This window comes from Ricinus communis, chromosome 4 (genome assembly GCF_019578655.1).
Source record: "Ricinus communis isolate WT05 ecotype wild-type chromosome 4, ASM1957865v1, whole genome shotgun sequence".
In the NCBI taxonomy this organism is placed as follows: domain Eukaryota; kingdom Viridiplantae; phylum Streptophyta; class Magnoliopsida; order Malpighiales; family Euphorbiaceae; genus Ricinus; species Ricinus communis.
This window is the reverse complement of record NC_063259.1, coordinates 29,210,672-29,223,758: the sequence shown is the minus strand read 5'-3', so window position 1 is coordinate 29,223,758 and position 13,087 is coordinate 29,210,672. Positions and strand designations below refer to the sequence as shown.

At 35.4% G+C, this 13,087-nt stretch overlaps 2 protein-coding genes across 6 annotated transcripts; both read right to left on the bottom strand.

Moving 5' to 3' along the window:
- Positions 1-576: 576 nt before the first annotated feature.
- LOC8266065 (acid beta-fructofuranosidase 1, vacuolar) lies at positions 577-5,062 on the bottom strand. Its single transcript, XM_002510898.4, has 7 exons — positions 3,900-5,062; positions 3,587-3,595; positions 1,766-2,625; positions 1,503-1,664; positions 1,168-1,385; positions 999-1,086; positions 577-905 (listed from the first exon to the last, which is right to left on the bottom strand). The coding sequence occupies exons 1-7, from the start codon at positions 4,288-4,290 to the stop codon at positions 705-707; spliced, it is 1,929 nt and encodes a 642-aa protein (XP_002510944.3). The 5' UTR covers positions 4,291-5,062; the 3' UTR covers positions 577-704.
- A 1,699-nt stretch (positions 5,063-6,761) lies between these two features.
- On the bottom strand, positions 6,762-12,445 carry LOC8266066 (trehalose-phosphate phosphatase A). Of its 5 annotated transcripts, none has more exons than XM_015726141.3 (13): positions 12,161-12,445; positions 9,648-9,745; positions 9,059-9,557; positions 8,827-8,967; positions 8,630-8,701; positions 8,391-8,519; positions 8,230-8,286; positions 8,011-8,112; positions 7,768-7,845; positions 7,584-7,653; positions 7,434-7,504; positions 7,267-7,359; positions 6,762-7,179 (listed from the first exon to the last, which is right to left on the bottom strand). In XM_015726141.3, the coding sequence occupies exons 3-13, from the start codon at positions 9,350-9,352 to the stop codon at positions 7,126-7,128; spliced, it is 1,161 nt and encodes a 386-aa protein (XP_015581627.2). In that variant the 5' UTR covers positions 9,353-9,557; positions 9,648-9,745; positions 12,161-12,445; the 3' UTR covers positions 6,762-7,125. The 5 variants fall into 5 exon arrangements, with proteins under 5 accessions (XP_015581627.2, XP_002510945.2, XP_048229010.1 ...); XM_002510899.4 differs by having other exon boundaries at positions 12,178-12,427; XM_048373053.1 differs by having other exon boundaries at positions 9,648-9,742; positions 12,178-12,427.
- Positions 12,446-13,087: the final 642 nt, after the last annotated feature.

The window sequence follows — 13,087 nt, the reverse complement described above, 5'->3', positions numbered from 1 at the left end:
GGGCACAAGTTGAACTTTTTTTTTACTGTATCAGTACTGTAATGTAATCTGTTCATGAAACGAGGGGAAATTGCCTCCCTTACCCACACTTTGATCCATAAATCTCGTGCTTAGCAAGTTAAAAGGATCGCAAAAGTATCATCCTCGACCAATTGATTAGTAGACAAAGATTGTGATTTGTGAGAGGGACCGCGATTTTAAAACGGCTCATCGCCTCCAGTGGTAGAATTCTATCTGGGCTTTGCTTGATGGGCTAATTTCAGATTTCTAGAAAGCCCTTAGACTGTGTTTGCACCTTGGCCGAGGATTCTTTGTTTCTTTTTCTTCTTCGTTTTCCTTCTTTTTTTTTTTTTTTGTTAAAACCACTTTAATATGTGTGTGTTCACATTAAATCATTAAATTTTAGCACAAATCCATAACAATAAACGTTTGAATATTTCTGATATCTGTATTTAGACTTCTCTTATTTAAATGGAATTTATAATGCCTCGGATATTGAGATCTTCTGAGTTATGATAGTGATGCTAGTTCAAGTTATTCAATGATGTTTTATTTGCTTATGAAATAAGAAATCACTTTTGAAGAAAAATATATCTCTTGTATTAAGTTGGCAAAGGATTTTAAACTTTTTGGCAAAACAATGTTAATAACAACAGGAACACAAAATAATACAGCAAACTCAAATAGATTGAGAAACGACTTTTCTAATTTTCATCAAATGGGAAAGGACGGATAAAGGCAGAAGTCAACTCCCATATCTTGAGTGTAGCCTTAACATTCACATCGGTTGCATTGTTGAACAGGAACAGCCTTGCTGCTCCATAAATTGCTTCTGTCGGATAAACTCGTGAGGTGATGACTGTCCTCCCTCCTTGTGCAAAACTCTCCACAATCGAATGATCAACCTGCAATAGTTTTTTTCGATGATTGATCAAACAAAAGAACAAATTTCGTACTAATTGTGTGCTAAGGTTGTAATTCTTTTAATCATCACTTACCAGTACCCTCATGCGCAGCTTTTCATCGTCGAGCACAGGAACCGTGCTACCATAAACTTGCTTGAAGACTTCAGGGGCCTTTGATGATCTGCATTAGATTTAAGTTACTAACTGAATCTACAAGATTTGCTAGCAATATGAAAAGAAAAATTTTAATGGTGAAACGGACCGTGTTTCATCGGCACAGAAATAGGTTTTCAGGGTGTCATCAGTTGAATTAACAGGACGGAAAAATACAGGGGTCAGTTCAGAAAGTGATTCATCTGCAAGAACCAGAAGCCCAAATGGACCTAAAGAACTCCTGTCTACTGCGCCCCCGCTGCAACCGTATTCTTCAGTGGATGACTCTGATATTAATTCTGTCTCAAACTCTGCAAATATGTCTAGCTGCAAACATTTGAGAGAACAAAGAAAAGGTTGGCATTAAGATACAAAGCTAAGTTGCCTGGTACTGTAGTCCTCTCCAGGGCAAGAAAAAAGAAACTTTGGTAGTAATGGAAACACCTGAGTGGCCGTGCCAATTTCAAGAGGGACAACTGAACCAGGTGCAATCACAATCTCTTGAAAATCAGTACTGTTCACTCTCAAGCTCTCTATCTCTTCAACTGGCCATTGTAGCAAATTGGCTCCGGTCTTGTTATCAAATAATACATTCCTTGGAATAGTCTGTGCAATAAAACACATCAGCAAACTGCATAGGTACGTACTCTTCAAATCTATGTCCTTGTACAATTTATCTGTCGAAATAGATTGTATTATATTTGTACCTGAACAGAAGCCCAGCCCTTTTGTAAGTCATCTTGTTCAGTATCAGTTTCATTGATCCAACCCCATAAGATCCTTCTCTGCTTATATTGGTCGTAGAATGACTTTGATGCATAATACCTTCCATAATCCACTCGTAAACCGATACCCACATCTTCTTCCGGGTTATCGGGTGTCCATTTATCTGTTACTGGATCATATGTTCCAAGTGCATAATAATCTAGCTTTGTATTATCCAAACTAGCCTTTAGCACATGCTTAACACCCGGTCCATTAACTGAAGTATCCAACCCCTTAGATCCGTTTATTGCGACAGGGTAAAAGTCCACACATTCCCACATTCCAGTACCTGGAACCGCGTGTAAAAGCCCATCTAATAGCTCGTAGGTTGTAAAGTTGGTGGTTTGGTACACAAGTGAAATACCTACTGTTTCATTCATTCTTGACCCGAGTGTGATCCGCCATGTACCATCGGGTCCCATCCAAGCTGTCGTCGGGTCTCTAAATTCATCGGTTTCAATTCCGGGTGGGGGAACCAGAACTGGGTTGCCAGGATATTTGATCCAATCAATAAGGAGAGGATCAGACAGGTTGGCAGGGTAAGCTAGGTTTTGCACCTGCACTGATGCATTGGTGTCGCCAGTGTAAAGCATTACAATCTGACCGTCAGGAAGGAGAGTAGCAGATCCTGTCCATACACCATTGATATCATACCATTTATCAGGAACCATTGCCATAGGGAGATAGAGCCAGTGGATCAAGTCCCTTGATACAGCATGGCCCCAGGTGATGTTTCCCCACACTGCTGAATCAGGGTTGTATTGGTAGAATAGATGGTACCACCCCATGTAGAACAATGGACCTGCATGCACATAATTTTAACCCCACGCAATCTCAGCTCTAGCTTATCGAACTAACCACCATTTCGGATGGTAACTAAATTTAGCTTAGCCAAAGCCAACCAACGGTCAAATTACAAACAATACAACAGAAGCATCTCATGTATGCATGGTGAGTCGAAAATTCAAAAACTATACACAAATAGTGATAACAAACATTCTTATATTTGAAGTTTATATTTCTTCTCAATATTCGAAGTTTCTTTTCTAATTTATTCTTTTTGGGTAAAACTTAAACGAGCATGATTTGATTAATGGGTGCCAGTGCCACTTATATAAAATCTATATGTTAAAGAAATCAATATATATGTCCGCATGGACTTCATGAAACAAAAAGGAAAAATATGTGATATTTGATTTATTTCTCATCCCAAGATAATAGACGTGCAATAGAACTAAGTATTATTTGGACGCCCACTCATTGAACTACCAGAACCATATCCTCATCCGTCCTTAGATCCTAAAATGCTCTTTTTATTTTAATATTTATTTATTGCCTAAAATCTGATCATATTATTATTTTATATTTTATTTCGTGGTTATAGTTTAGTTTCAGATAGGTAGCTACTAATAAATATGTACGTGCCACAGAGTACTTGTATATACGTCTATCACTACCACAAAATATGTGGTGTTGGTAGCAAATGCCCTGTTATCTACAAATTGGAATATCTCATCCGTTTGATCTCACGTATGCCACTTTCTCATTGAAGAAAGGTCAAACATTGCTCAGTCTGTATCATTGAATTCTCACCAAAGGCAATGAGCGTCCATATCCATAGTGAATTAAAAACGTTTGAGTGTTGGACCGACTAATTAGACTAACAACAGAAAATGCTAATTGTTAGATCCTAATAACCATGATCAGATGATATTATTTGCTAAATGTGGAAATAACAGTATGAAGTACTGTGAAGATCGTACCATCAGGATCTGAAGCAGGTTCCCGGACCAAACAGCAACAACCAGAAAAAAGACACAATAAAAAGATTGAATTAGAACACAGTACACGAAATGTATATATATATATAACAGAAGGAAGAAAAGAAAAGAAAAAACAAAAATTAAACAAGTGATTCCTCATTTCTATACAATATGCGTTGAGTGAGTGTGCTAACTATCAAATCATAAAACATATGCTTTCATGACCAAAAACAAAAGGGATGTTTTTTAAAAGAATAAAATAAAATAACTAAGGAAGACAAGAAAAGAAACACTTTGCTATTTGGTTACCTACCATTCATCCAATTTTTCTCAGGTTGAAAGTGGTAAGCAGTTCTTTGCCAAGACAACATAGCATTTGTCCAGTTGTAGGAAACTCCATTACTGAAAAATGATGGATTTGACTTAGCTGATACACCCTCAGCAACTCCTCTTGGCACATGCTCCGAGAACGACGTAGATTTCGGCGTTGAAGGTGACCGGTTCTTGTTAGGTGTGGGTAGTGGTCCTTGGCTTTGATTCATGATTAATGTGACCAATGACAACAGAAAAATGAGCGAGGCAAATGTCACAGTGAAAACCTTCAATGGTCTTCGGAGTTTTGTCGAAGGCCCTAGGAGGGAAGGCTGCTCCAGCAAAGGAGTGCAGGGTGCATGCTCAGTAATTTCGGAGGGCATACAGTCCATGTTTTGTCAAGGGACTAATGGAGGGCCTTAGAGAAAGTGAAGAAGAATGAGCTTTTACAGGAAGCAAGAAAGAAAGAAAGAAGTGGGATTGTATTATAGAGAGGATTAGAAGCATTAATAGCGAGGCAGGTAGGTTTTGGAGCGTAGAGATTTCATAAGCATGCAGGGGTGAATGGAGTGTGTGGATTGGTGGTTGGTCCAATTAGTTGGAGAGTTATTAGAGAGAGAGACATATAGAGATGTTATTACATGTGAAGTGAAAAAGGGAGCAACCTCCAAAACAAAAGGAGTAATTTTCCTGCATACTATAAACCAATTTATTTAAGAAAAGAAAAGAAGCAGCACCTCATCTGAAAAAATTGTCAATCTTTTCTCAATTTGTGTCCTTTTTAATATATCATTGAATAAATGGATATACAAAGTTGGAACTAATATGTAAAATAAAATGGAAGCTTAATCAACTGAGATAGATCTTGAAGCATCAATCTAAATGCCATAGTTAGTTTAATATTGTAAAAGGCAACCAGAAAAAGCTTTCTACTATTATGATTAAGATGGCAAGAAAAAGTAATAGGAACTACAGATTAGGAGTTTGATGATGGAGGGTAGGTGCCGCCTTAATTAGCTTCTTACCTTCTAGTCAAACTACGATTGCTGAATAATACAACTTACGGAACTTGAAATTTCATTCATTAAGAAATGTGATTGAAGAACATGAATGATTCCTTCCACATTAGGGCAATGCATTGCCTTACCTACGGATTTGAAGGTCCACGATGACGATGAAGATGAAGATGAAGATGTGATATTAACCAAGCATATACTTTTCATCAATTTCTTGGACAAAACCCAATGCAGGGGACCATTCCAAAATACTTTATAAGATTATTATTGTCTTTTATAGGATGGTTAGGAAATACACTGTAATATTAATTACGACTATTATAGTATAGATTTTAAATGGTAATAACACAATTTTGGGGCAAATTATTCTTTTTTTAGATAGGATCAGAATTATATCTTCATTCAAATTTGCTTCTATACGGGCGAGTATAGCTCAAGCCTCGACTGACAATTTTTATTGGTCAATGTAGTGAAATTCTACGAAGGAAAATGATGCTTTTTAATCTTTTGTCTGTTTACAATAATTGGAGTAAGTTCTACACATGTGATATTCATAAGAAAACATGGAAAAGCTAACTGTGCATCTTGTTCGGTTGGGATTGATTTGGACAATCCAAGTGATGCTCTATAAAAGTAAGCATTTAATATATTTGTGAAAAACGAACAAACTATTTGCACTAATCAAAGTTAGATGTATTTCTTTATCTTAGAGAAATAACAATTTTCAGCAAATCTATAGTATCCCATCAATATTATAAATAATAAATTTAAATTTTATGTTTTTCAAGGGTTTTTCTCCTTAATGATATATATCACTCATCATCTATTGTAAATACAAATTAAAAATGTAAAAGTAGCATAAAATAAGTTGATTTTATTTTAGTAAATGGGAAAGCGACCTGATTAGTAATACTATCTTAATAATTGAAAAGATATTGAGTTTGAAGGGTTTCGTCTATAACTTTCATAATATTAAATATGTTTCATTTGTTAAATAACTTTTTATGGATTAGCTTTTAGAGATTACAGAAATCTCTCTTCTTTTTTTTTTTAACTGTATATGGGTCTCGTGCACTCTTTTCTTAAGAAGAAAATAATGAATTTCATTATAAGAACAGGGTTAGTAAATTCATGGATATTAAAATTGATGTATTATGGTTGAGATGAATGGTAGTTTGAGATGATGCTGAAAGGAAAATAGAGGAGAAGTATGGCTTGACTGGTAGAAGATCAAAAGAAACCCTCCAAATGGCTTCTGCTGTATAAAGGCCAAAGCAAGACAACTCATAATAAAACTTGTTCATTTTTCATTCACGTGCTCCACCATCGTGTGCTTAGGATTCTTATTCCGACTGCGTCCCATGACTCTCCGTAATTAACGTTTTTCATAATCTTACCAAAAATTCTAAAATTTGGCACTTTTTAATTTCCTCACATACAAACACTTTATAAATTTTTGTTGTGATATTTCAGTATCATATGATAATTTGCAACTAAAATTTGTAAGCATCACCAATAGTTTTAACAATTAAATTTTAAATAAAATTCAATTGCTATAATTTAATACATAATTAGTTCATTATTTATTAATTTTATTTCTATGCTTAACATTATCACTTTCAATCATAACTGATAATGTTTTTATTGTTTTAACTCGAGAAGGAGGCTAAAGAAGGCTAGGAACTGGATCTATACTAACACCGTCAGGAGGAATCTCAAAGGAGTGAACCGAGGGAGAGACAAGAATGTAGACACTTTAACATGTTCTTTCTATATAAAATTTTATAATGTTGTGTTTTTAGTAAATATAATTTCTAACAAAAAGCATTAAAATAATGCGCAAGAGATTGACCAGAATAGGAAATGAACCTTCACTATATTTAAAAAGAATTAACAAATATGTAGAATTCTGTATGAACCCAAGAGGGCATAAACTAACCAAAACTGAATATAAAGGAGGGAAAATAAAAATGATTTAAGATACGACAGCAGCATTATAAAGATAGATAAAGAAAGGGATTTACAATTAAGACAAGAAGCTTTGAGCAGTTATAAGTTCGCAGGAATACACAAGAGTCTTCTGCGGAGCTCTGCTTCAAAACAACTTGGTGTATTTCCTAAGGTGACCCAAAAAAACATATTGGCTTTCTTATCAATATATGTGTATGTCAGAGTATTCTCCTTTTCTTTATATATAGTTCTTTATAATATTTATAAAGCACTTGATTTCTTCCACATCACCAGGGACTTGAGGAACTCCATCACCTGGAATAAACATAACATCTATGTCGGTTAAAAAAGAAAAACAAAAGTTTCAAAGACCAAATAATTGTGCAACAACATATCGCATACTTCTGATGGATCCCTGAGAGAGTAAAAAGCATTGCTTTCCTTAGGCACAGATGATACTAAGATGCCATAGCCACAATTCCTCTCTCTCAAGACCTGTTGGAACTTCAAGTTAGTAGATAGTCGCACAACGCATCATATACACTACTTATTCAGTCTAGATGTTGTACCTTAAATGCATCTTCATCCGTACGGTCATCTCCAACATAAATTGGAAGCACATCATCACAATTGCTTAAACCTAAAAGTAAATTTTGCTAGATTGTTATTACATGGAAAAGTGTTATAAATATTTAATAAGAGTATAAAAAGTTACTCACCGAGGGATTCAAGCAGAAATGTCACAGCTTTCCCCTTGTCCCAATTGATCACAGGTCGGACTTCTAAAACCTAAATGTATATAAAAGAACATACATTAGACAAATGAATTATTGACTATATATAAATTTTCTATTTTTTAAAAGAATAAGACCACTGAGCCAATTTGATGGCTCTAAAAGTTACCTTCCTCCCATGAGTCAATCGCAGGCGTGGATAGTTTTTTATGACATCATGGACACACTGTGCAACAGTTGTCCAGCTCTACAAATAGTTAAAGTAGACATCAGAAAAAAAAATAATAAGAAAAGAGCAAGAAAAAATAACCGCCTCTTTTTATCAAATTGTATTGAAGAATTAGAAAACTATTGTATGAACAATTTTTGCTCAGACGAATGGAAAAGAAAGGCAAAAAGAAAAGTTTACTACCTTCTCATCTACATTACGATAATGTACAGATACGCAGAACTTGTTATTTTCTACTTTGGCTCCTTTGATGTGGTTGGTACTGGCAACAAGGGAGCTGTAGACCTGTTCAAGTTAACAAATCAAAAAACATTATAAGAGCAGGGAATAAGAAATAGAATACTCTCTTTAAGAATAGGAAGAGCATTAAAAGAGCTTTCTGTTACTGCAGAAACTACATACCTCATCAATCATAGGTAAAAATTCACTAGCAGGTTGGAACAAATTAACTTCCTTGCCCTATAGTTACAAGAAATAAAATCCTAATTACAACACAGAAAAAGAAAAGAAGTTTAACAAGAGAAAAACCTGTAACATGATAGAGAATTGTTGCAGAATGCTACCTGCTTGTCAGCAGACCTGATACAGTTCGAGTGTTCATCAGGTACAGACTGTCGTCTAACTGGTCCCATAATGTCCATCCCATGGCTACCCGCATAATAGAGTTCTGTTAGACCTACAAACTCATATACCTGAACAACAAAACCAAACAGTGAAGGATGAAGATACCGACATGCTAAAAATTTCACAAAGAAGATGTTAAAGTTCCATTCTATTGTTTCCAGAGAAGCCTGTTGATTACCTTATCACGGCTTCTTCCGCTAATTATTGCAGTTGGAAAACATTTTGCAACGCTCTTCACTGCTGTACGCATCTGAGGGAATTGCAAAGCAACACTTAATACAGCGGATATGAGTAGTGGCAGGAATTTGTTTTTTAAATAAATAAATAAAAAAGTTAACTCGGTTTCTTTTATCGATATCTGAAAACTGTTCTTACAGCATTAGACATGAAAGCACAGTCAGGGTTATCAACAATTGGTGAAAGAGTTCCATCATAATCCAGAAACAATGCTATTCTCTTGCCCTTCGCAAAGTTTATAATTTGCTCAAAAGATGCAAGTGCTGAAGGATATTTAAGCTGCATAATGAGATACAGATGCACATGGTCATATATTCGTTGTTTACCATTCTCAAAGACAACTTCAGAACAACTTGAGGAGAAAATTTACCGTCCAAGTGCGATAGGCAAAATCAACGTCAACTGATGAAAACTCACTACTGAGATCCTTAGTTATCCTCTTGTGAGGAGGAGATGAGGATTTCATAGCATCAAGCCAGTTATTCGAGCGAACATCATCTAGCACTCCAGTTTTCTTCCTTGGGATAGTTAACCATAAATTTGACGAAAAAGCTGCTCCAGCAGATGAGTACGGCAACAGACTCGAATGCACACCCAGTCTTGACTTGCTTATGGGTGCAGGGTCCGTCAGAACAGGAGCATTATGATTGGATTTAAGGTCCATTGAATCCAGATTTGTTGAGCAGTTTATAGTATACAATTGAAGTAAGAGTTAAAAGTAGACTGTCTTTGAATGTCAACTGGTGAAGGGTCTCGGATTTTGAAATATATTTTTACCCAACCCTTTTATCAATAAAAAACCACCTCTTCAAAGTTTTCTTGTCACTGCTAGTTGGCGAGCAGTCCATCAAGCACAGAAATCCTGGACACTGATGGGTGGAAAAGGCAGTCAGCAAGGGATATGGATGAAATTAAGTACAATAACAATATAACTTCAGAGGGAACCATAGTTCATTCACCTAGCAATTGTCATCTCCCCAGTTGTGGGAAGTGAATACGAGATGAGAGGACTAAGTTTACTTTTCGCTTTCAGGTTCCTTGGAAAATTTTAAACCTTCTGCAAGAATGGTCAAAGAGCTTAGTAATGAACTCAAAACTAAAGCATATGGAGAAATCATGACACACATCCAGAAGTGTAAAACATCAGTTAATGCTTAACCAAATGATAAACTAATAACAAAGTTTAATACTTCAGTTCATACTTAACCAAATGACATACTAACCACAAAGCAGTTCAGCAACTTAACCAAATGATATATAGAAAGCCAAAGAAAGAATCAATAGAACAATTAACCACAAAGTGCTGAATACAGAGGAATTCATATCATTAATTAGAGGAACACCAGTGAATCACCACAAACACAAAATCAAATTATTTAGTTAACAAGCCCTGCTAGTTGAATGAAAAATATACAGACCCATTATCAACTTCAATATACAAGTAAAATTGATTAGTTGAACAGATGCTAATAGAGGTACAAATGAAGTGAAACATATGTCAACTTTCTATGACCTACCACCTCTTTGCTTCTTTTTCTATGTACGGTCTTAGTCTCGACCAATAGAATTAGTTAGCCAGTAACAATACTATACTGTTTTAAGCCCTGTTTCGTTACCATTTAGAATTATGTCTTCCGACATACAGCATCAGGAAACATTGCATTAGCAGTAGAGGATTTAATTTCAGCCATTCTCATGTTTTACAAGATTGTACACAGCGAATAGAAGAAATATAACGGACAGTTTCATGTCTATGGAATCCAAAGCAAGCAGAAAGTGAAAATCATCTAGACATGGCAAATAGCTACTTCTCAGCAAAACATCTGGATAAACTAAGGTCCAAGAGACAAGAAACCCCAACCTTTTCTTTTCAATAAGTTGTTGAGCACCTAAAAAAACACGAATTTTAACAGAGAAAAGAATTGAAGAAAAGAACAGTCTGACATATACTTGTTTTGGCATTAATATATTCAGGTAAATAATTCTGCAACATGCAATATTTGAGTCTCAGATGAAAACTCTAGTCTTCTTTGTATCTCCAACTACCACAAGCACAAAATGATGGACATAAATAATATAAAATTTAGAATGAATACTTCATAATGCTTTAACAAAAGATAAGTTAAAGAAACATATCTCGAACATCAGCTTAACAGTGTGCATGTTCGTATAATCAAAATGCATTATTAAAGATACAAAACTGTAAATCACCTATAGAATACAGAGCACGAACAATAAACAAGAAGACTAGATCAGCAAATCTATAGCGAGAGGAAACAAACAAATAGAAACAGTGTTCAGCATTTAAAAGTGGCCCACAAACTTTATATCTGGTAGAGAAAATATTAACAATTCGGTAGATTATGTAAAATAAAAAAAATTTCATCTGTTAATTACATCCCCCCCTTCTCTACCTCTTATGGTGGAGAGGAAGCATTATCATATGCAACCACACATGATGGGCCTACATGCAAAGCATGGGGAATAATTAAACATATGGACCCAACTAGTAAAAGAAGATACAGCAGTGGCATAAATCATTATAAATGCAGTGAAATTAATTATATAAAAAATTAAAAGGAAATTAAATGAGGATAGATATCTCAATCGTTCTGTTGCTATCACACATTCTTTTTGTGGCCACCAACATCAGCATTTCCCGAAAAAAAAAAAAAGAATCTTTAAGTATCATATATACTTAAACAGAATGATCAACTGTGGTGCATCTTAGAAATCAAAACCCAATTATAGTCTCTCTTTCAATTTATTTATGAGTCGACGTTCGAATTTCCAATCCATGCAGAGCAAAATTTTCGATATTACTATTTTATGATTTTGAAAAGTATTCTTGAGTTGCAGCTTGAAAAAATTGACATTTGACCTGACATTATAACTTTATAAAATGAATACACGGTGATTGACATATGATATGCTTTTAAAAAGGGAAAAAATCAAAGCAAAAAAAAAACAAAAAACTATATCACATCATTGCCTAATCAGATACAGCTATTGAAATCATCAAACCAACGCTCAGCAGTATCAGTTTTTTGCGGTTAGAGAAAAAAAAAAAACTGAAAAAACTGAAATGACCAATTATGCACCAATCAGTCAAACCTGGAAAATGAAAAAGAAGAACAAAAGTGCATATACATAATTAAAACATAAAGAACAACGATTTAAATTTGACATATACAAATTCAAGATTTTTAGGAGAGGAAAGGGAAAGATTTTTTTGTTAGTTTTTCTTTTTGTCTTTTTGGGCAGAATATTCAGCAGAAACTGAAAAAAGACGGCAACAAGATTAAATCTTGACGCACCTAAGCTTTTATGGAGCTCGAAAATTAAAATACGGAACCAAACAAGGGAGAAAATGCAGATACATATCTATCAAGAACAAAAACAACGCAAGTAAATCAAAATGGTAATCACAAAAAGAAAAATTTCAAGGAGATTGATAAGAAAGGAGAGTAACCTTCAAAAGAAAGATACCTTGAGTGTCTATTTCTTTTCCTTCTTTTTTTTTTTATTTCCTGTCGTTTCTCAGGAACAAAACAATCGAAAAATAGTAGAGCAATAGTAAGGAGGTGGTGGTGGTGGAGAGAAAAAGAAAACCCTAGAAATCGCAGAGAACAAAGCAGAAAATTGTATATTACCAAATCGATGCAAAAATGAAAAGCGAGAAAGAGAGATGGAGAGGAGAAAAAAAAAAAAGGAAAGAAGGTTAGCCTCAAAAGGAGGTCTGGTATTTATAGAGTTTCGATTTTGACGAACGTGTTTTACAAGGCACCACGGTTGTTCAATCAGGAAACACCGCTATTAAAAGTTCTGGAATCAATACCCACGTCGCTTGTTACTCCACGTGATTCCACGCGCCCCTTAATACTCGAGTAAATAAGGGTTTTTGTGGGGTACGCGCGTGGTGGGGACTGGTTTTAATTCTGATTTGCTAGTAACTGAAAGAATCCGGAAGTTTTTTGATTTTGGTTTTAGGACTAAAATAATAATTTAACACAAAAAAAAAAAAAAGGGCCAAACTAAGTGGGCTCCTAGGATCTTAGAGAAGTCATGACACGTGTCATTGACGACTTTGCGGCCAAAGCGCGTGGAGACACCTGTTAGTGAGTAGAGGCTGACGTGTCCACGTTTAAGCTAGGGGCCCACTACTTAAGTGCTGGGGCCTTTCGGGGCCGGGGTAGAAAAACGTATTGTCCCTGTCAGTAACAGAGTAACAGCTGGGTGATCGTCGGTGACGGTGGTTGTGAGAGATTTATAACCAAACAGATGGTCCCACGTGGCAGATGTGGGATGCAGTGGGGTCTGGATGCTCTAAGAAATGATAGCCACACGATGGGGATGGGTTGTGGGCTACAATCCTGAAGATGGAATTTAGTAACCACAT